Source organism: Berkeleyomyces rouxiae (assembly GCF_048999995.1).
Source record: "Berkeleyomyces rouxiae strain 22BRR77 chromosome Unknown BrBRR77_ptg000008l, whole genome shotgun sequence".
NCBI lineage: Eukaryota > Fungi > Ascomycota > Sordariomycetes > Microascales > Ceratocystidaceae > Berkeleyomyces > Berkeleyomyces rouxiae.
Window position 1 is genome coordinate 323702 of NW_027396498.1, and position 26961 is coordinate 350662.

Genomic DNA, 26961 nt, shown 5'->3' on the forward strand with positions numbered 1-26961 from the left:
CTTGGGGCTCTAGACGGCGACGTTCGCCTAGAGCTCTCCATTTCCCGACATGTCGCGGGGCACGGGCGTGGGCGCAGGCGCGGGCAGAGGCAGAGGCAGAGCCGGGGTCGGCATAGCAGGCTGGTAAAGGTTGGCGGAGCGGACAGGGACAGTGGTAGTAGGAGCAAAGTTTAGCGGGCAGTTCTGGCGCAGATGGCCAGTCTGCCGGCAGCGGAAGCAGGCGCGGTTGCGGCGAAGGCGCTCGCGCTCCTCGTCGGTCAATGGCTTCAGGGCCGTGGTGGTGATGGTGGGGGTCCAGTCCATGGCGTCGGGGTGGCGGACAGGTGCAGGGTTGGCAGGGAAGGACGGGGTTATCCTGCTGGAAGAACGCTCGAGGACGTTGCATTCCTCCAGCTTGGAAGAGACGGTAAACAACTCGGACTTGTAATCCTCGTAGGTGTAATCCGTCCTCGGGTTCGCCATGGCCCGACGCAGTTCTGGACAGAGGGCGGTGCGCAGGATAGAGATGCTGGCACGGTCGGAGTCAGTACCAGCTTCGCCGAGCAACTTCTCGAACTTGGGCAGGAAAAGAGCGAACGGCTCGTTATCCCGCTGGCGGAGGTTCTGGAGTTGCGTGGAGGCGCGCTCGGCAGCATACGGGTCGATGAACATTCTGTCCAGGTATGCGAGGAAAGTGGCAGCGGTGTAGCCCATCTCAAGGCCACGGGCAAAGTAAACAGCAACAAGGTTCTGGGCTTCGGTGGACATACGGGCAAAAAGATATGTGTACTGATCCCCATCGTCACCGATGGAGGGACCGTCACGCGCGATCTTTTGGCGGGCGTACATGGCCCAAACGCGGTACTCGGCTCTCTTGCCGCTGAACAGGGGAATGTCGGGAATCTTGGGCTTGGGGCGTTTGACAAAGGCGTCAGCTGTGGCAACGGGGACGGACGGAGTAGCAAGAACGGGGGGAGCAGGGGAGGCAGTGGCAGCGCGGGCAAAGGCCTGGAGATTGGCGATCTCCTGGTCCCGCTGTTGTTGCGCGCGGGAGAACTCTTCGCGCAGTTGTAGCTGTGCGCGTTCGTTGTCTGCGCGCAGTTGTTGCTGCGCACGTTCATTTTCCTCACGCATGGTCTGGAGGGCTTGGAACAAGTCTTGCATGGAGGGGCCTGCGTTGCTCGGGCCGGGGACAGTGGGGTTGGACATTGTTGCGGGAGGCGAGGCGGGGTCAAAGAAGACAGAGTTTTGAGAAGCAGCGTCAGAGTCAGAATCAGGGTCTTGAGGGGGGACGCGGTAGGACATGTGACGGTCACAGGAACGTTGGGAACGGAGGTAATTGGCGTTGGACGAGGGGACAAGGTGGGAACAGGGTCTGGTTCAAGGAACGTAGTCGAGGGACGAGGACAAGAAACGAGGTCGAGGAACGAGGACAGGGAACGGGGTCGAGAGGACGAAGAAAGATCTGTTTCTATTGTAAGGCTTTACGGTCTAAAGGAGAACGCTTTTAGAACAGCAGAAATAAATTAAGAAACAGATAAAGAGAAAAGACTAATGTACAAGAAAACGGGCGGAAACAACACTATCTATATACACGCGGTAGAGGCATGACGCGTACCCTTGACAACGGCGGTGTGCACACGGGTTTGGCAGGCGGTGAGTAACGGCGGTATGCAAGGCGGTGTGGACGGCGGTGTAAACGGCGGTGAGGGCGGAGCCTGAGCCTACCTCGATCCATAGATCGTTACAGAAACTACCTTGTTCTGCGCTGCAAACTTCCCTTTCCCTAAAACCTTTTAATGACCAACCTTCTTCTGTGGCCACTCAGGCTGCCCGCTTCGAGCTGGATCTCGGCGGCCTCCGGGAAGAAGTCCTTGCCCTTGTCGTACCCGACATTTATGATGACGAACTTCTTATTGGATACCCGTGGCTGAGCCACCACAACGCCCTAATAGACTGCAACCGGCACCGTTTGGTGCTCCCCCACTTCTCCGTCCCTCGCTCTGTTTCGACCATTCGGAACTTGGACACCCCTACGGAATTGAAAGCTGCACGTGTCAGCAAGATCTTGCACCAGGACTTGAAGGTCTTTGCTGCGAGCATACAGGATATCAACAAAGCATTGGAAAAGTTGGCCCGAGAGAACGAGCCTGTTACAGATGACTGGAAGGAAAAGGTTCCCAGTTGGATAGACCCACAGAATGTTGTTGCTTTTGACCCAGAAGCACTCTACACGCGCCGCCTCCCGCCGCTGCGTCCCGGGATGAACCACGAGATTCATCTAACTGTCCCTGACTCGGAAGCTCCCTGGGGACCACTGTACAGCCTTTCCCACGATGAGTTGATAGTACTGCGCCAAACGTTACTGAACCTACTGAACAAGAAGTTCATTCGAATGAGTAGTTCCACTGCTGCTGCCCCCATCCTGTTCGTCAAGAAACCTGGCGGTGGACTTAGATTCTGCGTGGACTACCGTCTGTTGAACAAGCTGATGAAGAAGGATAGATACCCGTTACCCAACTTCAAGGAAACACTACGCCAAATCAGCCGTTCAAAGTGGTTCACTAAGCTTGACGTCGTTGCAGCGTTCCATAATATCCGTATCGAGCCAGGCCACGAATGGAAGACCGCTTTCCGTACGCGCCTGGGCTCCTTTGAATGGAACGTGATGCCGTTTGGTTTGTCCAATGCTCCTGCCCAATTCCAACGCTTCCTGAATTCCGTATTGCAAGAGTACCTCGACCTGTTTTGTTCTGCTTACGTTGATGACATCCTAGTGTACACCGATGGCTCCCTCGACGAGCACAAGGAACAAGTTAACCACGTCCTAGCCAAGCTCGTGAAGGCCGGACTGACGGTTGACATCGACAAGTGCGAGTTCGGTGTACAAGAAGTCAAGTACCTGGGCTACATCATCAAGCCTGGAAAAGCAACAATGGATCCTGCCAAGGTGCAAGCAGTGAAAGACTGGCCCGTACCCAGTTCCAAGAAAGAGCTCCGTGGCTTCCTAGGATTTGCCAATTTTTACCGCCCGTTCATCAAGAACTTTGCCGAAGTAGCCGTCCCTCTCACTTCACTGACTGGTCACCTAGTTCCCTTCGTCTGGTCTCCAGAATGCCAAGCTGCCTTCTCGTCACTCAAAGATCTCTTCTGTGCTTCGCCCGTCTTGCGCCTCTTCGACCACTCTCTGCCAACAACTGTCGAAGCTGACTCTTCAGGCTACAGCACTGGAGCTGTCCTATTGCAGCAGCATCCAGATGGCCTGTTTCCATGTGCCTACATCAGCCAGAAGCTGTCTCCTGCCGAGTCCAACTATGAGATCCATGACAAAGAAATGTTGGCAATTGTCCGAGCCCTGAAAGAGTGGAGAGGAGAGTTACGTGGCGCCCAGGGACCCATCCGAGTGTTAACAGACCACAAGAACTTGTTGCATTTTACCTCTGCGCAACAGTTAACAGAGAGGCAAGCTCGTTGGGCTAACCTGCTAAGCGAGTTTGACCTAACACTGGAACACCGTCCCGGGAAACTGTCCCCACTGCCCGATGCTCTCTCCCGTCTTCACATGCCTTCAGGTCCCGATGATCCCCGCCTACAAGCTCGCAACCAACAGCTCCTCCAGTGTTTGCCCGACGGTGCCCTGAAAGTCAGATCTGCTCGCGTTACACTGCCATCCCCGTTCCGTAAGGAAGCCCTCAGTACACTGTGGGAACAAGCATTGTCAGCCGACTCTGACTATGCGGCAGCATGCGCAGTGGTTGCCTCTCAGGCGCCCAAATGGCCAGACAGCTTGAAGACTAATTGGCGAGTGTCACTGTCCGAATGCTCATTGGACTCCGAAGGTCGACTGCGATACAGATCAAGATTGTGGGTACCCCAGTGGGAACCTCTGAGGACAGCCTTGCTACAAGAGATTCACGATTCCGTGACACTAGTCCACCCCGGCCAAAGAATCATGTGTCAGGAAGTTTCCAAGACTTACTTCTGGCCGCACTACACAGCGGATGTCAAACGGTTCTGCCGCAACTGCGAAATCTGCGGTAGCACGAACGTCATGCGCCAGCTCAAGCAAGGTCTCCTGAAGCCCCTTCCGGTACCTGACCGCATCTGGCGTGACATTGGCATAGATCTGATTGGCCCTCTCCCGCCGTGCAAGAAGGAAGGAAAAGTCTACAAGCACGTCATGACGGTGGTGGACCATCTGTCCAAGGGTGTCATCCTTATAGCCTGCCGCAGCCTGGATATCGAGTATCTTGCCAGCCGTTTCTTGGAAGTCTACTACCCTCGCCATGGTCTTCCTAACAGCATTGCTTCTGACCGCCAATTTGCCAACATGTTCTGGAAACGACTCTGTACCACCCTGAAGATCGATCGTCGTCTGTCCACCGCTTACCACCCACAGACCAACGGGGCCACTGAGAGGACAAATGCTGAGGTGAAGACAAAGATGGCCAAACTCCTACACGACCGCTCAGACTGGCTAGACTGCCTGCCAATTGTGGAGTTTGCCCTGAACGCAGCCCCAGCGGCTTCAACAGAGACGTCCCCGTTCACGTTGTCCCACGGCTATAGTCCTGACTTGGTTGAGCTGCAGCCCGACGCCATTGCCCCCCTAGCAGCCCCCGTTGCAGCCAACACGAGTCCCATAGCTCAAGCAACAAGAATCCTGAAGAGCTTGGCAGACCACACGGATTGGGCCAAAGCCTCTCTCAGCGCCGCCAAGTCTGCTATGGAGGAACAGTCGAACAGACACAGACAACCACATCGACGTTTCCAGCCCGGCGACTGGGTTTGGTTGGCAAAAAGCTCCCATACTGTGCAGCAAGAAGGCCCAGGCAAGCGACTCCGGCCAAGATACCAGAAGCTCCAGGTCTTAGAGGCTGTAGGCTCCCACAGCTACCGTCTTGACCTGAAGGGTGCCAGAGGACACGACGTGTTTCATGCCGACAGATTGAAATACCACCCGAACGACCCTTGGCCCTCACAAGACCCGCACGTATCGAGCCCCGGACCAGTCGAGATCGATGGCTTTGAGGAATACGAAGTCGAGAAGATCCTGGAACACCGGCCAGCCACGAGAGACGAACCAGCCCAGTACTTGGTGAAATGGGTTGGTTGGCGAGATCCCACTTGGGAACCTACAGAGGCGCTGGAAGAAACGGCTGCTTTAGAAGAATTCTTGCGAGCGCAGGAGACTGCCGACGTTGAGGTGTGAGTGCCGTGGCGAGAGGACTGCTTGAGTCCGAAGTTTGATTGAAGGAGCTGCGAGTTCCACGGTTGTTGCACAGGGTCTATTTCCCTTTCCTTTGACATTTTTTTTGTTTCTCCACTGTCTGTTCCACTCCTTGTTCGTTCTGTTGTCGTTTACCGATGATTAGTTGCTTGTTGTTTGCTATTCCCTTTGTTGTTTTCAGTTGGTGTCCACCTTCCTGTTGTTTTCTTTTTTTGTGTTACACGGCCATGGGAGGATGGGAAGAAAGAGAAGGAGGCTGATGTTAGGGTCTGGGAGACCCGGGTCAAGGCTTTGCCTGATTGCCCGAGTTGAAGCCGGTGTGGCTTGAGCAACGGTGGTTCGAGTGTCGGTGGTCCGAGTCCGCAAAGGCCCGACTACTGACGGTCCGAATACAAGTGGCCCAACCGGCCTTGATCCGAACGCCCGATGACTCACCACGTTTGGGTCAATCAGGTAGGCCTCAGTTGTTCTACCCAGGCAGTATAAAGAGCTGCTGCTCTCTCCTAGTTTTAGTTAGTTCTTTCTTCTTCTCTCCATCGCAATATATCTGTTTCTGCCCTTCTACGTCCTTTTACGACTTGGCCCCTTACACGTCACTGGTAGGAATCGAACCTACGACTTCTCGGTAGCTAACCGAAAAGCCTTGCCAGGTGCTATACCACTGCACCACAGCGACCGGTGTCGTTCGGGGGGGTGTCGTGGGGGGTGTCGTGATGGGGGTCGTGATGGGGGTCGTGATGGGGGTCGTGTGTATCCGCAACGTCAGGTCGGGGGTCGACACCTGCGCTAGACGTAGCACCCAGTAGCGTCAGGAAAGCCTTTTCCTTCTCCTCGGGGGTATTGGCTAACCCGTCTGGCCCCTGGATGGGGGGGAAGTAACTCGCCGTAGCTGGCTTGGTGTATTTCCAGGCTGTGTAGACCTTTTCGTTGTCAGCGTCAGAAAGAAAGGTAGTCCAGTGAGTAGACTTAGCATCTTCGACAGCATGGGTGTACTTGTTGCGAATCGAATGAAACTCAACCGATGCAGGTGTTGAAGATGCGCCGGTGGTTGAGATTCCCTCGACACCCGACTCGCGCGACTCGGACGCGACAACGCCGACGCCTAATGCACTGGATGGGAACCTGTTCGTGTTCAGCCAGGCTCAGCGCGATGAGAACGACACCAACAACACCAACAACACCAACAACAACAACAACGACCAGACGATTCCGGCGAAGCGCGCCCGAGAGATTGCTCTCATGTTGGAGCGCAAGCGCCGGCGCGACGAGCAGAACGCCGCCATCATGAACGAGGTCTTCCTTGTTCTAGAACGACTCAAGGAGTCAGCCTCCGAGGCCCAGCTGATGCGCATCCTGCGCCAGTTTGGCAACGAGTGCGGGCTCGTCGTAATGTCGCGCCACGACCACAAAACGCTGGTTGAGATGGAAGTCTCAAAGGCTGCCCGCCCCAAGCCAGCACACGAGGCTGCAGCCGTGGCTGCGTACAGCGAGGCTGCGACACAGACACCTGAGGTGCCAGCCGCGCCTTCTGTCCTGGGCAGTGAGCCCTGTGCCAGCAAAAAAAACGCCACCCCTGCGCCTAAGGCCAATAAGCGCAGACGCCGCGGCAAAAAGGCCAAAAAAAATGCTGCGACCGCCGCAACCGCCGCAACCGCCGCCACTGACCAGGCTGATGCTATGGTCATCGACACCGCTGGCGACCAGTCCAGCACACCCGACACTACTACCTCGACCACCACCTCGACCGCCACTACTACTACCGATGACGCCGCCGCGCCTCCCGCCCCGGACACGGCTATGGCTGATGCCGACGCGCCCACTGAGTCCCCCGACACGTGGACCGTAGTCGCCAAGCGCGCCCAGAAGAAGGCTGCCGACAAAACCACGACCCCCGCCCCCAACACGACCACCACCACGACCACCACGACTGCCCCTCGCGAGAAAACGGCCGTCGTTATTGTCACCACACCCGAGTCGAGAGCCAGCGCGCTGCCCCAGCGACGCGTGCGCGACGCGGTGAACCGCCTTCTTGGCAAGACTGCAGTGTCTGCGGTCCAGCGCACCAAGGCGGGCAACATCTTGCTGCACGCTGTGGACAGTGAGGCCGTCAGATTGATGACCTCCAATCTGCAGCGCGTGGTCAAGGAGCTGTCCTGCTTTGGCGCCTGCGAGTTCACGCGCGCCACATCTCCCGGCTCCAGAACACACAAGTCGTCAAAGCTCTGCTTTGTCATCCACGGTGTGCCGATTGAAGACGGTTTCGACAGTCTCAAGGAGCTGCCCAAGGACATGGCGGACTTCAACGGCGTCAAGATCTCCGACTCGCTGCGCTGGCTTGTGGTCCCTGCCAAGGGTAAGCAGGCTGGCTCGGTGGTCGTCGAGGCCCTGACCCAGGCTGACTACGACAAGTGTGTCGGCAAAAACGTCAACGTCGGCGGCGCTATTGTCCCAGCAGTGCCCTACGTTGACCGCAAATCTACGACAGACGGCCCCCCTCGCCTATGAAAGAGGGCCCTACGGCCGGACAACGTCTACGCATCCTTCAGCACAACGTGCACAAAATGAAGGCTGTTCATGAGACAATACTTGAGGCTGCTGCAACCGGAAAGGCGGACATTGTCTGCATCCAGGAGCCTTATACCATAAAACTCAAAGCTGGGTATAGAACATTGACGCAGCCGGGCTTCACCCTGGTTGTGCCGTTTAATGTTAGGAATCTCGAGGCCATGCCTTTGCGCCCGCGGGTCCTGACCTACGTCCGCCAAGGCCTGCCGTTTTCTGTGCTGTTCGAGTTTGGCGATGCTGAGAGTGATATTCAGACCCTGCGCATCCTTGCGTCGGAGCCGTTTTCGCTTCTCAATGTCTACAACGAACGCCAGCTGACTGTGCAGCCTGTCCCCGAGACCCAACCCCGCCCCTATACCATTGAGCGCACCAATCTTTTATCGCGCAATATTGACACCAGTACTTTGCTTCTCGGCGACTTCAATCTCCATCACCATTGGTGGAATTCCCAGCGAGAGCATCCCCACGAACCACGAGCTGACTCTCTTGCTAACTGGCTGATGTCGCAGAATGCCACCCTGATTGTCGACGACGACTACGTTGAACGCAACGGCGGCACATACGTCAACAGCAGCACGACCTCGGTGATCGACCTCGCATTTTCCCTGCGGTCTCGACCGGGCCTGTTTACGAACTGGAGGTATCTTCAGGAGACGGGTTCCGATCACCGGGCCATCAGTTTTGATTACGTCAGCACCACCACACCCAAAACCCTAACACGTAACCCGGCGTTCAACACCAAGACGGCCGACTGGTCGCTGTTTCGCAAGGAATGGCTGGCTGGCCAGGCTGACCTTGAGCTTCAGCTGTCCCTGGCAGAGATTTCTGCAGACGGTGACGCAATGGCGCGACTGCTTTCCGAGGCCCTGCAATCTGCTTGTCAGAGGTGCATGTCAGTGAAGAGGCACAGTGCCCGCGCAAAGCCATGGTGGACGCCCGAGCTACAATCACAACGTCAGGCCGCATCGCGCGCAGAGAGAAGATACAGACGAGGCAGGCTGTCGCTGGTTGAGTTTCATTCGACTCGCAACAAGTACACCCATGCTGTCGAAGATGCTAAGTCTACTCACTGGACTACCTTTCTTTCTGACGCTGACAACGAAAAGGTCTACACAGCCTGGAAATACACCAAGCCAGCTACGGCGAGTTACTTCCCCCCCATCCAGGGGCCAGACGGGTTAGCCAATACCCCCGAGGAGAAGGAAAAGGCTTTCCTGACGCTACTGGGTGCTACGTCTAGCGCAGGTGTCGACCCCCGACCTGACGTTGCGGATACACACGACCCCCATCACGACCCCCATCACGACCCCCATCACGACACCCCCCACGACACCCCCCCGAACGACACCGACCGAAGCATATACCCCTGGCCTGACCTTACAGACCACGAGATCAAGGAGGCAATCATGTCCGCCAACGCCAAGAAGGCCCCCGGGCCCGACGGCATGAACGCCAAGATCATCCAGATCGCCTTTGAGGCCCATCCCGCGCCCTTTCTCTCCGTCTACAAAGCCCTGTCTCGCCTCGGAATACACCCCACACTCTGGAAGCAAGCTACTGGGATTGTGCTCGCGAAAGACGGAAAGGCTGATTATTCAGTCGTAAAGTCCTACCGCATCATCTCACTGCTCAACTGTCTAGGCAAAGTGCTCGAGAAAGTCTTTGCGACCCGCTTAGGGTACCTCGCTAATTGCCATGACAGCTCGCTTCTAGACGACACTCAACTGGGAGGCCGCAAACAGCGTTCAGCCATGGACGCCGCTCTCGTATACGTCAGCCACCTGCAGAAGGTCAAGGAGATGAAGCTCGTTCCAAGCACTCTCTTCCTTGACGTCAAGGGCGCTTTCGACCACGTGTCAAAGCCCTGCTTGATGCGCAGCTTACGTGAGGTCGGTCTTCCCCTGGTGTTCCGAAAATGGGTCGCTTCGTTCCTCCAGGACCGTACTGTCGGCCTGCACATCGAGGGTCAGCCGTTTCCGATGACCCCGGTTAACATCGGCATCCCCCAAGGTTCCCCCATCAGTCCTCTACTCTTCCTGTTGTATGCTCGGCATATAGTGGCTCGGGTGGCCGGCGACACACCACAACTTCAGCTGTCGTATATAGACGACTTCAGCGTAACCGTGGCGTCCAAAAGCCCGAGGCGTTCAGCGGCGCTTCTCGAAGAACTCGTGACGGAGCTGCGGGCCAAGGCTCGCGACTACGGCATTGAGTTTGAAGAGAGCAAAACTGAGCTGATCCACTACACCGATGCTGCAAAATGGGCCTCCCAAACTGTCCGAGTAGGTGATGTCACTGTGCGTCCCCAAAAGATGGTCAAGTGGCTAGGTTTCCATTTCGACAACAGACTTTCGTTTAAACAGCACGTCCAGGCACGGACCCAAAAGGCTGAGTGTTACGGGTCGTGGACCCGACGTTGGATCATCTTTGGGCTGATCCATGTTGACCCACTTTTTGTGTGATTTGAAGTTGGGTCCACTTTCGGGTTAGGGTTTGTGGACCCACTTTTTGTGTCACAGGGGTCGGGACCCACTTTTATGTGCACGGGTGTTGCTCCACTTTTATTGTACAGGGGTCATAGGGCTGGTTGCCCTGGTGGGGCGCACACAACTGGATTGTCGAACGCCTATAAAGCAGAGCCAGTTTGTCATGAATAGCTATCCTGACACTGCTCATGCTAAGGGTTATGCATGAGACCTACCCCACTCTTCTTTTCCACAACGCCGAAGGTCGGCGACCTATGAAGATGCGCTTATGGCACAGGTTGGTCTGTGTAGATCGTGAGTTGATCAACGGATATGAGGTTGTCGTGGGATGTGCTGAGCACGGGTGCTCTGATAGACGTTGTTCTGCTGCTGCGGAGTTTTCTTGTTGCAATTGCCATTGCGTGCTTAGGTGGGGGTTGTTATCTGGTTCGATTGTTACGAACCTGTTACGTCTTGTTTACACGAGACTTATCTTTTGTTCGTAGTTAGATGTTGATTGTTTCTAGCTTGGGAAGACAGAGTTTTGTCAGGAGCGCCGACAACATAAATATCGTCGTCTCCTGCCCTGAGTTGATCAGGTTTACTCTTGTTCTCCAAGCTTAACAATCACATGCACTTGCTTACCTTCTTCTTCTTCTTTATACCATTCTGTTCTTGCTTTCTTTGCAGTTCAACCTTTCTTCTTCTTTGAAGTGTGTGATTGTTCCTCCTCCTTCCTCTTTGTGCCGCTCTATTCTCAGAATAGCCATCTAAGTTGTGTGTTGCCTCTTCATCTCAACCGACCATACGTCTTAGCACTCTGTCTAACTGACGTCTTCCTCCACAGGCCCGACTGTCCACCTCAGGAACCTATCATTGTCCCGAGTCGTTGGCTGTACCCGGAACCCTAATCCTTTCTTCGGGCCCTATCCGTAATATTTTGTTAAGCTTCATTTGAAGACCCGACGCTATTACAACTTTGGCTCTCTTTGGCACTTTTTTCTCTCCTCATTTATTTTTCCCTCTCTATTACGTTTCAACTCGCAATGGCCCTCACTCGCGAAATGATCGAGCATCTCAATACGTTCCTCCTGTCGATTCCTGACCGAACTCCTGAGAACTGGCATCTCGGTGCCCTTCCTAGGGAGTTCAGTGCTGAGATCAAAATGGCTATTGTGGCGGCTTACATGTCTGGTCTGCGCACCGACGATGGTGCCCCGCCCATCCCCGTTGGCTCTGTTCCTGATGCGGCTCAGGTTTACTGGGCTGCGTTCCAGGCTGGCGCTGAAGCCCGCTTCAACTCCCTTGAGTCTCTTCCCCGAGTCAAACGGGAAGAGGATGCCGATCCGTTGAAAGAGGCCGACAAGCATCTTGATGTCGTGCCCTATGATGGCAATCAGCAAGGCTTCCAGGCGTTCCAGAGGCAACTTGCGGTCAAATTTGCTGCTGCACCCAAGCACCACCGCACGGAGCAGCGCAAGCTGATGACTGCCTTCTCCTACCTTAGAGATGGCGCTCTGGATTGGGCCATGCCTCGGATGGACCCGGCCACTGGACACATGAACTTTGAAACGTACGACGATTTTATGAAATCGTTAGCTGAGGCTTTCGATGACCCTGACTGGCGCATGACTGCGACCCAGCAGATCTTCGACTTAAAGCAGACAGGTACTTGTACTGCCTATCACTCTGCTTTTACAACGCTGTTGAAGAAACTCGGTTGGGCCGACGCTGATTTCACCATTGCACTATTTCAGCGAGGCCTCAAGCCCCACATACAGGACGCTCTGGCTTGGAACACCTATCCTGCCCCTAAGGGAACGCTTGATCAGTTCGCTAATTTCTGCAACACGCTGGACAATACGATCAACAACCGAACCCGGGGAAACAACGGGAAAATCCAACCGCCTCCTGGTGTGGTCCCCTTTCAGCAAGATTCTCGTTCGAGAAATGCTGGCGCCCAAAAAGCTGTCCCCAACACCAAGCCAGCTAAGGGTACCTCTGCAGGTCCCGATGCCAACGGTCTACCCTTCCGTAAGACTGCTGACGGCAAAATGGCAAAGGGTGTTTGTTGGAAGTGTGGCGCAAAGGACCACATGCTAAAGGCTTGCCCCAAAAACAACCTTGCTCTTCGCGCAGCTACTGTCCCTTCTCCCTCCACTTCTACCCGGGCTCCCTCGACGGCCCCTGCGCCTGATGCGTCAAAAAACTAGAAGGGCTACCGACCCATTCCCCTCTGGTCCTGGCTAGCCCTGACGCTGCTGATGAGGGTCTCTTGAGAATCAGCACTTGTTCTCTTGATAATGCTATCGATTATGGTAACTCTCCCCCTCTGGTTATTCCTGTGACAGTGAATAATTCCATTGAGGCCTACGCTATGGTGGATTCGGGATCAACAACTTGTTTTGTGGATTCTGAATTTATAGCAAGGCATCAGATTCCTACTGTTCTCAAGGCCAGAGCCGAGTCGCTCCATGTTGTTGATGGTAGTGAAACTGCTGCGGGTAAAGTGACCCACCAAGTTCCTTTGTCCCTCTCTTTTCCTAATTATTCAGAAACTTTGGTTTTTCAAATCACGAAGCTTGGGGGCTACCACATCATCCTGGGGAAATGCTGGCTCGACGCCCATAACCCGGAAATTTCTTGGCCTTCCAATACGCTCAAGATATCGGTTACTTCTACCGCCGATGGCAATGCTGTGGCAGCTTCTGATTCTTCTTCTTCTTCTTCTTCTGTTTCGACTGCTTCTACTGATTCTGGCGCTTCGTTTGATTTTTCTTATACAAAAAACGACAAAAATATTGCTTCTACCGCTGGCAGTCAGATTGAGGGATCTGCTCCTGCTTCAGCCACTTCACCCCTTCCTTCTTTTATTGCACAATCGTCAGCTGTGTCTTGTTCCTGTGTGACGGTGTCGTCTCAGGCTTTGCATCGCTTTGCCAAAGCTGAGAAACTACAGATTTATCGTGTCACCGCTCAGGAAGTCCTGGATTATCTCAATCAGGAGGACCTAACTCCGGAACAAGAGCATGCACGGCTCCTTGAACGCATCCCGAAGAAATACCATGACCTACTTCCTCTGTTCTCTCGAGAAGGTGCTGATCAACTACCACCTCACCGGGACATTGATCATGCGATTAACTTCGTTCCCGATGCGAAATACCCCAAGGCCCCGCTGTACGATATGACTCCACTCGAGTTACAGGCTGTCAAAAAATATCTAGATGGCATGCTTGCTAAAGGCTTTATTTCCTCTTCCTCTTCGCCGCTGGCTTCCCCGATTCTTTTTGCTAGGAAGCCAGGCAGTTTACGATTCTGTGTTGATTTCCGAGCCGTCAATGATATCACCATCAAAGACGTAACTCCTCTGCCTCGGATCAATGAATCACTGCGCACGGCGGCTACGGGAAACATTTTTACAAAGCTGGATCTGAGAGCCGCGTACCACTTGATTCGCATCAAGAAAGGTGATGAATACAAGACAGCTTTCAGAACTCGATATGGCATTTTTGAGTACAATGTGATGCCGTTTGGGCTCACCAATGCTCCTGCCACGTGTCAGAAATATGTCAGCGAGGTCTTGTCGGAGTATTTGGACATATTCTGTGTCTGTTACTTGGATGATATCCTGGTGTTCTCTCTGAACCAAGAGGAACATGATGTTCATGTGCGCAAAGTCCTGCTAAAATTAGCGCAGGCCAGTCTGTTTGTCAAGGGTGAAAAATGCGAATTCGACAAGACTGAAACTACCTTTGTTGGCTTTGTTATTTCAGCCGATGCTCTGAAGATGGACCCCGCTAAAGTTGCGGCTGTCCGTGAGTGGGAGGCTCCCCGAACTGTTAAGGGAGTCCAGTCCTTTTTGGGTTTTGCCAATTTCTATAGGAGGTTCATCCGTGACTTCTCTAGAATCTGCACACCTCTCTTCGAGTTGACTAAAAAGACGCAATCTTTTGTCTGGTCCTCTGAATGTGAGGCAGCATTTCACACCCTGAAGGACCTTTTCTGCTCTGAACCTATCCTCAAGCACTTTGATTACCTGTTGGACACTGTTATTGAAACAGACGCGTCTGACCGTGTAATATCTGCCGTCATGTCTCAATACCACCCGACTGACAAGGGGCTTCTACTACACCCCGTGGCCTATTTCTCTCAAAAAATGAATCCTGCCCAGTGTAACTACGGCGTAGGTGACAAGGAGTTGTTAGCCATTGTGGAGTCTCTAAAGTCGTGGCGATTCATGGTTGAAAGTCTGGAAAAACCTGTTCTGGTATTGACGGACCATCGGAATTTAGCCGTTCTTAAGCAAATTCCGGCCATGAACAGACGGCAAGCGAGGTGGGCTATGGAACTGAGCGAGTACCGTTATGTCATCACTTATAGGCCTGGCTCCTTGAATTCTAGAGCTGATGCCCTGACCAGACGCTACGAAGACCTCGTTTCTTCTTCTTCTGAGGAGGATAAAGAGCTGTGTGCTCCTATTATTCCCCCTGAAAATTTTATTGGTACCATGTCTTTGGTAGACGAGGTAAAAATCGCGCTATCCACGGACAAGTGGGCTCTTGATGTTATTTCTGCTCTTCGAGGCCAGTCGACCAAACCTCCAGATGTGGACCTCAGTGTCTGCAGGCTTGACAATGACGGTCTTTTGTTTGTCAACGACCTTCTATATTTGCCGAACGAGGATCTACGAGTTCGTGCATTGAAGAATTGTCATGATATTATGCCTAGCGGACACCCTGGACAAAAGAACACTTTTGAACTTCTTGTTCGGGAATACTGGTGGCCCGGGATGCGTCGTGATGTCATCCGGTACATCCGAAATTGTGAGGTCTGCCAACGGATCAAGTCCGCGCGACATAGTCCCTACGGTCTACTGAAACCTCTGACCATTCCGCAAGCTCGGTGGACATCTGTGTCCCTTGATTTTATCACCGGCTTGCCGGTCTCCAATTCTTTTGACATGATTCTCGTTGTCGTCGATAGGCTTAGCAAAATGGCTCACTTTATACCTTGCGATTCCTCGCTGGATGCTGCAGGTTTTGCTAAGCTCTATTTGTCAGCAGTGTATAGGCTCCACGGTCTGCCATTGGACATTGTGTCCGACAGGGGTAGTCTGTTTACGTCGGCTTTTTCCAAGGCTTTAGCCAAACTGTTGGGCATAAAGCAAAATCTGAGTACTGCGTTCCACCCTCAGACCGATGGTCAGACTGAGCGTGTGAACTCTATTTTGGAGCAATACCTGCGGGGTTACACCAACTATAGACAGGACAATTGGGCTGATCTTTTGCCCTTGGCGGAGTTCTCTTACAATGACTCCGAGTCCAGTTCTACTATGCTGACGCCCTTCTTTGCGAACCACGGGTTTCACCCCAGAAGTGGGCGTGAGTCGCTCCCAGTCTCTGTGGAAAAAGGCCCGTTGCGGAACTTTGTTAAAGAGCTTGACAACATTTGTCAGTTTTTAAAGACTGAAATTACGTGGAGCCGTGAGCGGATGACCGAGTACGCGAATCGACACAAATCTTCCGCCCCTCTCCTTCGAGAAGGGGACTTAGTGTGGCTTTTGAGTAGAAATATTCGAACTACTCGTCCTTCAAAGAAGTTGGACTTCAAGAAGCTTGGCCCATTTAAGATTCTACGGAAGGTGTCTTCGCATGCCTACGAGTTGGCACTCCCTGCCACTATGAAGGTTCATCCCGTCTTCCACGTTTGTCTGCTGGAACCATGTGCGTCGGATCCTCTTCCTGGCCAGAAAAACCCTCCTCCTCCTCCCGTCATAGTAGATGGCGAGGAAGAATTTGTGGTCAAGGAAATTATAGGCGTGTCTTCGCGTGGCCCTCTGCAATATCAAGTAGTTTGGGAGGGCTATGAACATGATGGACCCTCCTGGGAACCTCTGGACCATTTAGCCAATTGTTGGGGTTGCACCCTTAAGGACCGACGGAAGCCCGACACCAACACTAACGGCGTATCCTCGAAGGACTAGTCCGGCGCTGGTACGGCAAAACTAATGCCAGACCAGAACCAAGACTAACGGCACTTCCTAGAGGAACTAGTTGTCGTCGCCGCCGATCGTCGGTTGCCTCCCTTTCCAACAGGATAAATAGTCGCATTGTTTCTACACCATTTAGAGAGTTTAGTTTTGTTCTTCAATTCGAGATCTTTGTCCCTCTGTGTCCCTTTCTGTGAAGATCCAGCTTAGCGTAATCACACCTTAACATCATCTCGAATTCTCAAACCCCCCTTTCCCTTTTCCTTTTTTTTTTTTTTTTATTTTTCCTTAAGTCACTCTTATCTTTCCTTTTTTTTTTACTTTACCGCCGACCCGACGAGGGATCGAGATATATTTTTACTTTTCTTTTACTTTGCCATTTGAATATCCACAGCGGCCAAACCCTATGGCCCCAAACTATTTTGCACCCTCTGACGACGATTCTTCCTTCCACCACAGCTTCCGAGAAGACAGCATACTACCAGAAGTCCCCGGTGAGCCAGAGGTTTTCCACGAAGCAACAATGGCTCACAATAACGAAATGCAGGGACTCCCCAACTCCGCCCCCGCGACCCCAGTGGTTGTGCGAAACACCTCCTCCGACCTCCGCCCGGTCCGTTATGACCATACGCGGCCTGATCTCTACCCAACGTACCGGTCATACGTGGAGATGAAGTACCGCTACGACCACAGTCACTTCAACGGCGCAGGAGGGTTCATTCTGCACTGTTACGGTCTGTTAGCCGACAATGCCTTGCTCCAGGCACAGACCTACATTGCCCGCATGAGCCGCGATCCATCGTTGGAGAACGTGGATAAGTTCCTGGAATTCTTGGACAGCTGCTTCGAGGACACCTCAGCTTCCCGTCGTGCACTCTTGGAGCTGCACACCCTCAAATGCCGAGGTGCCTCTGCTCCGGAACATTTGGCTCGGGTCAGTCGGTTGATGCAGATCGCTGGCTGCTATAGACTGAGCCACGAAGAGCGCATAATGAATCTGAGGCGCACCCTCCCCGGGCAAGTGATGTCTGCCCTGGCTGGTTTCCCAGACCCCCCAACCTACGAACAATACGCACAACAGGTGCTTAATGCCTGGCAAAAACTCGACGAGTGTCGGCATGCCCACCCTCCGAGGAACCCTGCCCGGACGTCCCAGTTCCGCAATGTCCCGGCACAACACTCCCCTGATGCCATGGACTGGGCGCCCACCCATAACAGTGCCCCCCGTCGTGCCAAGTGGGTCTCCAAGGAAGAACTCCAGTCACGAAGAGCCAGAGGACTGTGCCTCCGTTGTGGCGCTGGTGGCCACATGTCCCCTAACTGCCCATTCGAGCGTGCCCGCCCCCCGGTACAACAGAGTGTTCGCGCAGCCACGAACCTCCCTCCTCCTGTACTCGAAGAAGAGGGCGAAGAATATTACGAGACCGCCGAGGAGGACTCGGGAAACTGATCGCCTCTGCCCCAAGTCGTGGTCAGAGGCCCAAGCAGGTTTTCAAAGACGACAAGGCTGCTGTGAAGGAATGGGAAGAGTTGAATAGATCTATTACCAACACATCAATTCAATTAGATGCAGTGATCAACAACACTTGTCCCGTGATTGCATTGATTGACACCGGTAGCGCTTCCCCCTCTATGATCAGCAGTGACCTTGTAAAGAAATGGAAACTTGATACGCTTTTCAGTTCGCGTCCCAGAACGCTGGTACCATTTAATTCAAAGAGTACCGTCACGGTTGACCGACTAGCCGTGTTTAAAATTGACATATCGGGCCACATAGAAAAACATGTGGCGTGGGTAGTACCAAAATTAGCCGAAGACATCCTGATCGGATACCCATGGCTCAAGAAACAAGGGGCAAGGATAGACTGTGAAGCCGACACAGTTAGATTTAAATCCGGCATTGTCGCTCGAGGAAAGGCGACGACAAACCATACCTTCCGCTCTACCATGGTACGAATAAACAGAGCGAGCACCTTCTTCCGCGCCGCCAAGAGAGATAAGCTGCGGGTTTTTGCAGCTTCAATCGAAGATATCAATAAAGCCTTGGCCCGTTTGGAGAAAGATAGAGTACCAGCCAACCCCAGAGAGTGGAAAAAGAAGATCCCAGCTTGGATCGAGCACGACAAGGTCAAGGTGTTTGATCCAGACGCACAATTTGCTAAAAAGATGCCTCCCCGCCGGCCTGGCCAGGATCATAGGATCGAGTTGACCGTGCCCGACGAAGAAGCTCCATGGGGCCCCCTTTATAGCATGACCAGAGAAGAACTCGTGGTTCTTCGCCAGACGCTTCTTTCATTGCTGGAAAAAGGCTACATTCGCCACAGCCAGTCCACTGCTGCTGCTCCCATCCTATTCGTGAAAAAGCCTGGTGGCGGCCTCCGCTTCTGTGTAGATTATCGTGCACTAAACGCGACTATGAAAAAGAATCGGTACCCACTCCCAAACATCAGCGAGACCCTAGCTAATGCTTCCAAAGCTAAGTGGTTTACGAAACTCGACGTTGTTTCCGCGTTTCATAACATCAGAATCGCCGAGGGAGATGAGTGGAAGACCGCTTTTCGAACGCGACAAGGCCTTTTTGAGTGGAACGTCATGCCTTTTGGTCTGGCCAACGCGCCTGCAGAGTTCCAAAGTTTTGTGAACAGTCTGCTACGCCCATACTTGGATGTGTGGTGCTCTGCCTACGTCGATGACATCTTGATTTATACCGACGGCACGTTAGAGGACCACTACGAGAAGGTCAACTTGGCTTTAGCAAAGGTTCTGGAGGGCCAACTGACAATCGACATTGATAAATGTGAGTTCGCGGTATCGAAAGTGAAGTACCTGGGATACATCCTTGAGCCCGGCAAGATTTCAACCGACCCAACCAAAGTCTCTGCAGTGTCGGACTGGCCAACGCCCAAGAAGGTCAGGGACGTTCGAGCCTTCCTCGGTCTATGCAATTTCTACCGCACCTTTGTCAGAAATTTCACTACTCTAGCGACTCCCTTGCTACAGTTGACAAAGAAAGACCAGGCCTTCCAGTGGGGCGAAAAGGAAGAAGAGTCCTTCCAGGCTCTAAAAGAAGCATTCACCTCGACCCCTGTCCTCTGCACGCACAATCCAGATCTGCCAACTGTTGTTGAGACAGACGCGTCTGGCTACTGTCTCGGTGCAGCGCTTCTACAGACGCAGCCCGATAGATCAACTAGGCCTTGTGCTTATTTCAGCCGCAAAATGACTGCCGCCGAATGCAACTACCCGATCCACGACAAAGAGCTGTTGGCTGTTGTCTGTGCCCTGAAGGAATGGCGTGGCGAACTCAAGGGCCTGAAGGAGACGTTTACCATCGTCTCAGATCATAAAAACTTGCTGCATTTTACCAAGTTGCAGCACTTGTCCGAACGCCAAGCTAGATGGTACCTGACCTTGAGCGAATACAACTGCACCATCGTCCACCGTCCTGGTAAACTCTCCCCTCTCCCAGATGCTCTCTCTCGCCGCGACACCCCAGACAACACGAATGACGCGCGCTACAACGACCGACTAGCCACTATCTTGCACCACGACGGTAACGGCCTGAAAGTTTTCTCGACACAAACCACCAACACGCCAGAAGCCCCTTCTACCCCCGAACTTCCGCCTGCCTTACGGGAACTCTGGTCTGATGCCTGTGCTGCCGATGATGAATACGCCATTATCCATAAAGCGTTGACAGATGGACTGTCACAGTGGCCCGAAACAATCAGACACAAGTTGAGAGTCAACATTTCCGACTGCTCTTTGGACGCCAAATCCGCTATTCGATTTCGGAATAAACTATGGGTACCTACTAACGAGCCATTGAGAACCGCCATCCTACAGAACATTCATGACTCGCCCATGATGCTGCACCCCGGAAAGAACGTCATGCAAGTCGAGCTGTCTAGAGAGTTTTTCTGGCCCCGCTACGTCGAAGATATCCGCCGTTTCTGCCGCAACTGTCAAATTTGTGGTAGTTCTAACATTCGTCGCGACAACAAGGACACCACCCTCAAAGCCTTGCCAATTCCCGACCAGCCTTGGGCCGAGATTGCCATCGACTTTATCGGACCTTTGGAACCAGCACAGAAAGGCGGCATCACCTACACCCACGTCCTAACTGTTATAGACCGTCTATCCAAGGGCGTCATCCTTATTCCCGCCGACGCCCTCGACATGGAATCTGTTGCAGATATGTTCTTCCACCACTTTTACCGACACCACGGCATGCCAAAATCTATTTTGTCTGACCGCGAATTTGTCAACGCAGCTTGGCGACACCTCTGCAAACGCCTAGAGATCGAAAGGCTAACCACAACAGCTTACCATCCGGCTACCAATGGAGCTGCAGAGAGGATGAACGCTGAGATCAAAGTCAAACTTGCCAAACTCAGCGCTGAAGGCCCCGCCTGGCTCAATCTACTGCCCATGGTCGAGTTCAGCATCAATGCCACCCCATCTTCTGCCACTAATGTTTCACCTTTCTTCTTGTCTCACGGCTACCACCCACGAGTCTTCGCCGCACCACCATTGCCTGTCGAACCCGACAATAACGGTCCACTCGGACAGGCTGAGAGGGTCATCCAACGCCTGAGAGACGCCCAGAAATGGGCCCACGCCAACCTTTCTCTGTCACGAGCGGAGATGGAGCAACGCGAGAATGAACACCGACGTCCTGCACCAGATTTTCCTACAGGCTCATACGTTTGGCTCACCCTACGCCCTGAACAACAAGGCTCAGGCCTCGGCAGGAAACTTAGAGCAAAATACCAATACTGCAAAGTGTTGGAACAAGTTACCCCTCACACTTATCGTCTTGAAGTACCGGGTACAACTGCTCACGACGTCTACCATGCCGATCGCCTTCGCTCAGCTGCCAACGACGCTTTCCCTTCCCAAAAGACTCACGACGATCGACCAGCACCTATGGAAGTCATCAATGGTGAAGAATACTGGGAGGTCGAAAAGATCCTAGGCGAACGCACTTCTAACGGTGTCAAGCAAGTCAAAGTCAAATGGAAAGGCTACGTCAGACCTGGCTGGGAACCAGTCGACCTTCTGGTCGATACCGACGCCTACAAACTATGGCTCAGCCAAAAAGGAACCAAAACGACGCGCAAAAGGAGGAAGAGAGGCTGATGTTGGGGTTGCACCCTTAAGGACCGACGGAAGCCCGACACCAACACTAACGGCGTATCCTCGAAGGACTAGTCCGGCGCTGGTACGGCAAAACTAATGCCAGACCAGAACCAAGACTAACGGCACTTCCTAGAGGAACTAGTTGTCGTCGCCGCCGATCGTCGGTTGCCTCCCTTTCCAACAGGATAAATAGTCGCATTGTTTCTACACCATTTAGAGAGTTTAGTTTTGTTCTTCAATTCGAGATCTTTGTCCCTCTGTGTCCCTTTCTGTGAAGATCCAGCTTAGCGTAATCACACCTTAACACCAATGCACCTGAGAAGGTTGCAGAATTCTACAAGAGGATGCCTAACGCCAGACGATCTTAGTACTGCTGTGGAAATCAGTCATAAAAAGGGGGGCTACTGTCATGAATAGCTATCCTGACACTGCTCATGCTAAGGGTTATGCATGAGACCTACCCCACTCTTCTTTTCCACAACGCCGAAGGTCGGCGACCTATGAAGATGCGCTTATGGCACAGGTTGGTCTGTGTAGATCGTGAGTTGATCAACGGATATGAGGTTGTCGTGGGATGTGCTGAGCACGGGTGCTCTGATAGACGTTGTTCTGCTGCTGCGGAGTTTTCTTGTTGCAATTGCCATTGCGTGCTTAGGTGGGGGTTGTTATCTGGTTCGATTGTTACGAACCTGTTACGTCTTGTTTACACGAGACTTATCTTTTGTTCGTAGTTAGATGTTGATTGTTTCTAGCTTGGGAAGACAGAGTTTTGTCAGGAGCGCCGACAACATAAATATCGTCGTCTCCTGCCCTGAGTTGATCAGGTTTACTCTTGTTCTCCAAGCTTAACAATCACATGCACTTGCTTACCTTCTTCTTCTTCTTTATACCATTCTGTTCTTGCTTTCTTTGCAGTTCAACCTTTCTTCTTCTTTGAAGTGTGTGATTGTTCCTCCTCCTTCCTCTTTGTGCCGCTCTATTCTCAGAATAGCCATCTAAGTTGTGTGTTGCCTCTTCATCTCAACCGACCATACGTCTTAGCACTCTGTCTAACTGACGTCTTCCTCCACAGGCCCGACTGTCCACCTCAGGAACCTATCATTGTCCCGAGTCGTTGGCTGTACCCGGAACCCTAATCCTTTCTTCGGGCCCTATCCGTAATACTATACCATTGAGCGCACCAATCTTTTATCGCGCAATATTGACACCAGTACTTTGCTTCTCGGCGACTTCAATCTCCATCACCATTGGTGGAATTCCCAGCGAGAGCATCCCCACGAACCACGAGCTGACTCTCTTGCTAACTGGCTGATGTCGCAGAATGCCACCCTGATTGTCGACGACGACTACGTTGAACGCAACGGCGGCACATACGTCAACAGCAGCACGACCTCGGTGATCGACCTCGCATTTTCCCTGCGGTCTCGACCGGGCCTGTTTACGAACTGGAGGTATCTTCAGGAGACGGGTTCCGATCACCGGGCCATCAGTTTTGATTACGTCAGCACCACCACACCCAAAACCCTAACACGTAACCCGGCGTTCAACACCAAGACGGCCGACTGGTCGCTGTTTCGCAAGGAATGGCTGGCTGGCCAGGCTGACCTTGAGCTTCAGCTGTCCCTGGCAGAGATTTCTGCAGACGGTGACGCAATGGCGCGACTGCTTTCCGAGGCCCTGCAATCTGCTTGTCAGAGGTGCATGTCAGTGAAGAGGCACAGTGCCCGCGCAAAGCCATGGTGGACGCCCGAGCTACAATCACAACGTCAGGCCGCATCGCGCGCAGAGAGAAGATACAGACGAGGCAGGCTGTCGCTGGTTGAGTTTCATTCGACTCGCAACAAGTACACCCATGCTGTCGAAGATGCTAAGTCTACTCACTGGACTACCTTTCTTTCTGACGCTGACAACGAAAAGGTCTACACAGCCTGGAAATACACCAAGCCAGCTACGGCGAGTTACTTCCCCCCCATCCAGGGGCCAGACGGGTTAGCCAATACCCCCGAGGAGAAGGAAAAGGCTTTCCTGACGCTACTGGGTGCTACGTCTAGCGCAGGTGTCGACCCCCGACCTGACGTTGCGGATACACACGACCCCCATCACGACCCCCATCACGACCCCCATCACGACACCCCCCACGACACCCCCCCGAACGACACCGACCGAAGCATATACCCCTGGCCTGACCTTACAGACCACGAGATCAAGGAGGCAATCATGTCCGCCAACGCCAAGAAGGCCCCCGGGCCCGACGGCATGAACGCCAAGATCATCCAGATCGCCTTTGAGGCCCATCCCGCGCCCTTTCTCTCCGTCTACAAAGCCCTGTCTCGCCTCGGAATACACCCCACACTCTGGAAGCAAGCTACTGGGATTGTGCTCGCGAAAGACGGAAAGGCTGATTATTCAGTCGTAAAGTCCTACCGCATCATCTCACTGCTCAACTGTCTAGGCAAAGTGCTCGAGAAAGTCTTTGCGACCCGCTTAGGGTACCTCGCTAATTGCCATGACAGCTCGCTTCTAGACGACACTCAACTGGGAGGCCGCAAACAGCGTTCAGCCATGGACGCCGCTCTCGTATACGTCAGCCACCTGCAGAAGGTCAAGGAGATGAAGCTCGTTCCAAGCACTCTCTTCCTTGACGTCAAGGGCGCTTTCGACCACGTGTCAAAGCCCTGCTTGATGCGCAGCTTACGTGAGGTCGGTCTTCCCCTGGTGTTCCGAAAATGGGTCGCTTCGTTCCTCCAGGACCGTACTGTCGGCCTGCACATCGAGGGTCAGCCGTTTCCGATGACCCCGGTTAACATCGGCATCCCCCAAGGTTCCCCCATCAGTCCTCTACTCTTCCTGTTGTATGCTCGGCATATAGTGGCTCGGGTGGCCGGCGACACACCACAACTTCAGCTGTCGTATATAGACGACTTCAGCGTAACCGTGGCGTCCAAAAGCCCGAGGCGTTCAGCGGCGCTTCTCGAAGAACTCGTGACGGAGCTGCGGGCCAAGGCTCGCGACTACGGCATTGAGTTTGAAGAGAGCAAAACTGAGCTGATCCACTACACCGATGCTGCAAAATGGGCCTCCCAAACTGTCCGAGTAGGTGATGTCACTGTGCGTCCCCAAAAGATGGTCAAGTGGCTAGGTTTCCATTTCGACAACAGACTTTCGTTTAAACAGCACGTCCAGGCACGGACCCAAAAGGCTGAGTGTTACGGGTCGTGGACCCGACGTTGGATCATCTTTGGGCTGATCCATGTTGACCCACTTTTTGTGTGATTTGAAGTTGGGTCCACTTTCGGGTTAGGGTTTGTGGACCCACTTTTTGTGTCACAGGGGTCGGGACCCACTTTTATGTGCACGGGTGTTGCTCCACTTTTATTGTACAGGGGTCATAGGGCTGGTTGCCCTGGTGGGGCGCACACAACTGGATTGTCGAACGCCTATAAAGCAGAGCCAGTTTGTCATGAATAGCTATCCTGACACTGCTCATGCTAAGGGTTATGCATGAGACCTACCCCACTCTTCTTTTCCACAACGCCGAAGGTCGGCGACCTATGAAGATGCGCTTATGGCACAGGTTGGTCTGTGTAGATCGTGAGTTGATCAACGGATATGAGGTTGTCGTGGGATGTGCTGAGCACGGGTGCTCTGATAGACGTTGTTCTGCTGCTGCGGAGTTTTCTTGTTGCAATTGCCATTGCGTGCTTAGGTGGGGGTTGTTATCTGGTTCGATTGTTACGAACCTGTTACGTCTTGTTTACACGAGACTTATCTTTTGTTCGTAGTTAGATGTTGATTGTTTCTAGCTTGGGAAGACAGAGTTTTGTCAGGAGCGCCGACAACATAAATATCGTCGTCTCCTGCCCTGAGTTGATCAGGTTTACTCTTGTTCTCCAAGCTTAACAATCACATGCACTTGCTTACCTTCTTCTTCTTCTTTATACCATTCTGTTCTTGCTTTCTTTGCAGTTCAACCTTTCTTCTTCTTTGAAGTGTGTGATTGTTCCTCCTCCTTCCTCTTTGTGCCGCTCTATTCTCAGAATAGCCATCTAAGTTGTGTGTTGCCTCTTCATCTCAACCGACCATACGTCTTAGCACTCTGTCTAACTGACGTCTTCCTCCACAGGCCCGACTGTCCACCTCAGGAACCTATCATTGTCCCGAGTCGTTGGCTGTACCCGGAACCCTAATCCTTTCTTCGGGCCCTATCCGTAATATTTTGTTAAGCTTCATTTGAAGACCCGACGCTATTACAACTTTGGCTCTCTTTGGCACTTTTTTCTCTCCTCATTTATTTTTCCCTCTCTATTACGTTTCAACTCGCAATGGCCCTCACTCGCGAAATGATCGAGCATCTCAATACGTTCCTCCTGTCGATTCCTGACCGAACTCCTGAGAACTGGCATCTCGGTGCCCTTCCTAGGGAGTTCAGTGCTGAGATCAAAATGGCTATTGTGGCGGCTTACATGTCTGGTCTGCGCACCGACGATGGTGCCCCGCCCATCCCCGTTGGCTCTGTTCCTGATGCGGCTCAGGTTTACTGGGCTGCGTTCCAGGCTGGCGCTGAAGCCCGCTTCAACTCCCTTGAGTCTCTTCCCCGAGTCAAACGGGAAGAGGATGCCGATCCGTTGAAAGAGGCCGACAAGCATCTTGATGTCGTGCCCTATGATGGCAATCAGCAAGGCTTCCAGGCGTTCCAGAGGCAACTTGCGGTCAAATTTGCTGCTGCACCCAAGCACCACCGCACGGAGCAGCGCAAGCTGATGACTGCCTTCTCCTACCTTAGAGATGGCGCTCTGGATTGGGCCATGCCTCGGATGGACCCGGCCACTGGACACATGAACTTTGAAACGTACGACGATTTTATGAAATCGTTAGCTGAGGCTTTCGATGACCCTGACTGGCGCATGACTGCGACCCAGCAGATCTTCGACTTAAAGCAGACAGGTACTTGTACTGCCTATCACTCTGCTTTTACAACGCTGTTGAAGAAACTCGGTTGGGCCGACGCTGATTTCACCATTGCACTATTTCAGCGAGGCCTCAAGCCCCACATACAGGACGCTCTGGCTTGGAACACCTATCCTGCCCCTAAGGGAACGCTTGATCAGTTCGCTAATTTCTGCAACACGCTGGACAATACGATCAACAACCGAACCCGGGGAAACAACGGGAAAATCCAACCGCCTCCTGGTGTGGTCCCCTTTCAGCAAGATTCTCGTTCGAGAAATGCTGGCGCCCAAAAAGCTGTCCCCAACACCAAGCCAGCTAAGGGTACCTCTGCAGGTCCCGATGCCAACGGTCTACCCTTCCGTAAGACTGCTGACGGCAAAATGGCAAAGGGTGTTTGTTGGAAGTGTGGCGCAAAGGACCACATGCTAAAGGCTTGCCCCAAAAACAACCTTGCTCTTCGCGCAGCTACTGTCCCTTCTCCCTCCACGTCTACCCGGGCTCCCTCGACGGCCCCTGCGCCTGATGCGTCAAAAAACTAGAAGGGCTACCGACCCATTCCCCTCTGGTCCTGGCTAGCCCTGACGCTGCTGATGAGGGTCTCTTGAGAATCAGCACTTGTTCTCTTGATAATGCTATCGATT

General features: G+C 53.1%; 9 protein-coding genes across 9 annotated transcripts; 8 read left to right on the top strand and 1 right to left on the bottom strand.

Moving 5' to 3' along the window:
• Positions 1-27: 27 nt before the first annotated feature.
• On the bottom strand, positions 28-1284 carry BROUX77_006227 (uncharacterized protein; the record flags this gene model as incomplete). Its single annotated transcript, XM_073751189.1, has 1 exon — positions 28-1284. The coding sequence occupies one exon, from the start codon at positions 1282-1284 to the stop codon at positions 28-30; it is 1257 nt and encodes a 418-aa protein (XP_073603296.1).
• A 302-nt stretch (positions 1285-1586) lies between these two features.
• Positions 1587-7714, top strand: BROUX77_006228 (uncharacterized protein; the record flags this gene model as incomplete). Its single annotated transcript, XM_073751190.1, has 4 exons — positions 1587-1613; positions 1808-5187; positions 5813-5892; positions 6237-7714. The coding sequence occupies 4 exons, from the start codon at positions 1587-1589 to the stop codon at positions 7712-7714; spliced, it is 4965 nt and encodes a 1654-aa protein (XP_073603297.1).
• Positions 7715-7770: 56 nt separating this feature from the next.
• BROUX77_006229 (uncharacterized protein) lies at positions 7771-10236 on the top strand (the record flags this gene model as incomplete). The annotated part of the gene is made up of 1 exon (XM_073751191.1): positions 7771-10236. One exon carries the CDS (start codon positions 7771-7773, stop codon positions 10234-10236), a length of 2466 nt encoding a protein of 821 aa, XP_073603298.1.
• A 1049-nt stretch (positions 10237-11285) lies between these two features.
• Positions 11286-12452, top strand: BROUX77_006230 (uncharacterized protein; the record flags this gene model as incomplete). The annotated part of the gene is made up of 1 exon (XM_073751192.1): positions 11286-12452. One exon carries the CDS (start codon positions 11286-11288, stop codon positions 12450-12452), a length of 1167 nt encoding a protein of 388 aa, XP_073603299.1.
• A 1016-nt stretch (positions 12453-13468) lies between these two features.
• On the top strand, positions 13469-16222 carry BROUX77_006231 (uncharacterized protein; the record flags this gene model as incomplete). Its single annotated transcript, XM_073751193.1, has 1 exon — positions 13469-16222. The coding sequence occupies one exon, from the start codon at positions 13469-13471 to the stop codon at positions 16220-16222; it is 2754 nt and encodes a 917-aa protein (XP_073603300.1).
• Positions 16223-16634: 412 nt separating this feature from the next.
• Positions 16635-17678, top strand: BROUX77_006232 (uncharacterized protein; the record flags this gene model as incomplete). The annotated part of the gene is made up of 1 exon (XM_073751194.1): positions 16635-17678. One exon carries the CDS (start codon positions 16635-16637, stop codon positions 17676-17678), a length of 1044 nt encoding a protein of 347 aa, XP_073603301.1.
• Positions 17679-18175: 497 nt separating this feature from the next.
• BROUX77_006233 (uncharacterized protein) lies at positions 18176-21370 on the top strand (the record flags this gene model as incomplete). The annotated part of the gene is made up of 1 exon (XM_073751195.1): positions 18176-21370. The coding sequence occupies one exon, from the start codon at positions 18176-18178 to the stop codon at positions 21368-21370; it is 3195 nt and encodes a 1064-aa protein (XP_073603302.1).
• Positions 21371-22681: 1311 nt separating this feature from the next.
• Positions 22682-24643, top strand: BROUX77_006234 (uncharacterized protein; the record flags this gene model as incomplete). Its single annotated transcript, XM_073751196.1, has 1 exon — positions 22682-24643. The coding sequence occupies one exon, from the start codon at positions 22682-22684 to the stop codon at positions 24641-24643; it is 1962 nt and encodes a 653-aa protein (XP_073603303.1).
• Positions 24644-25692: 1049 nt separating this feature from the next.
• Positions 25693-26859, top strand: BROUX77_006235 (uncharacterized protein; the record flags this gene model as incomplete). Its single annotated transcript, XM_073751197.1, has 1 exon — positions 25693-26859. The coding sequence occupies one exon, from the start codon at positions 25693-25695 to the stop codon at positions 26857-26859; it is 1167 nt and encodes a 388-aa protein (XP_073603304.1).
• Positions 26860-26961: the final 102 nt, after the last annotated feature.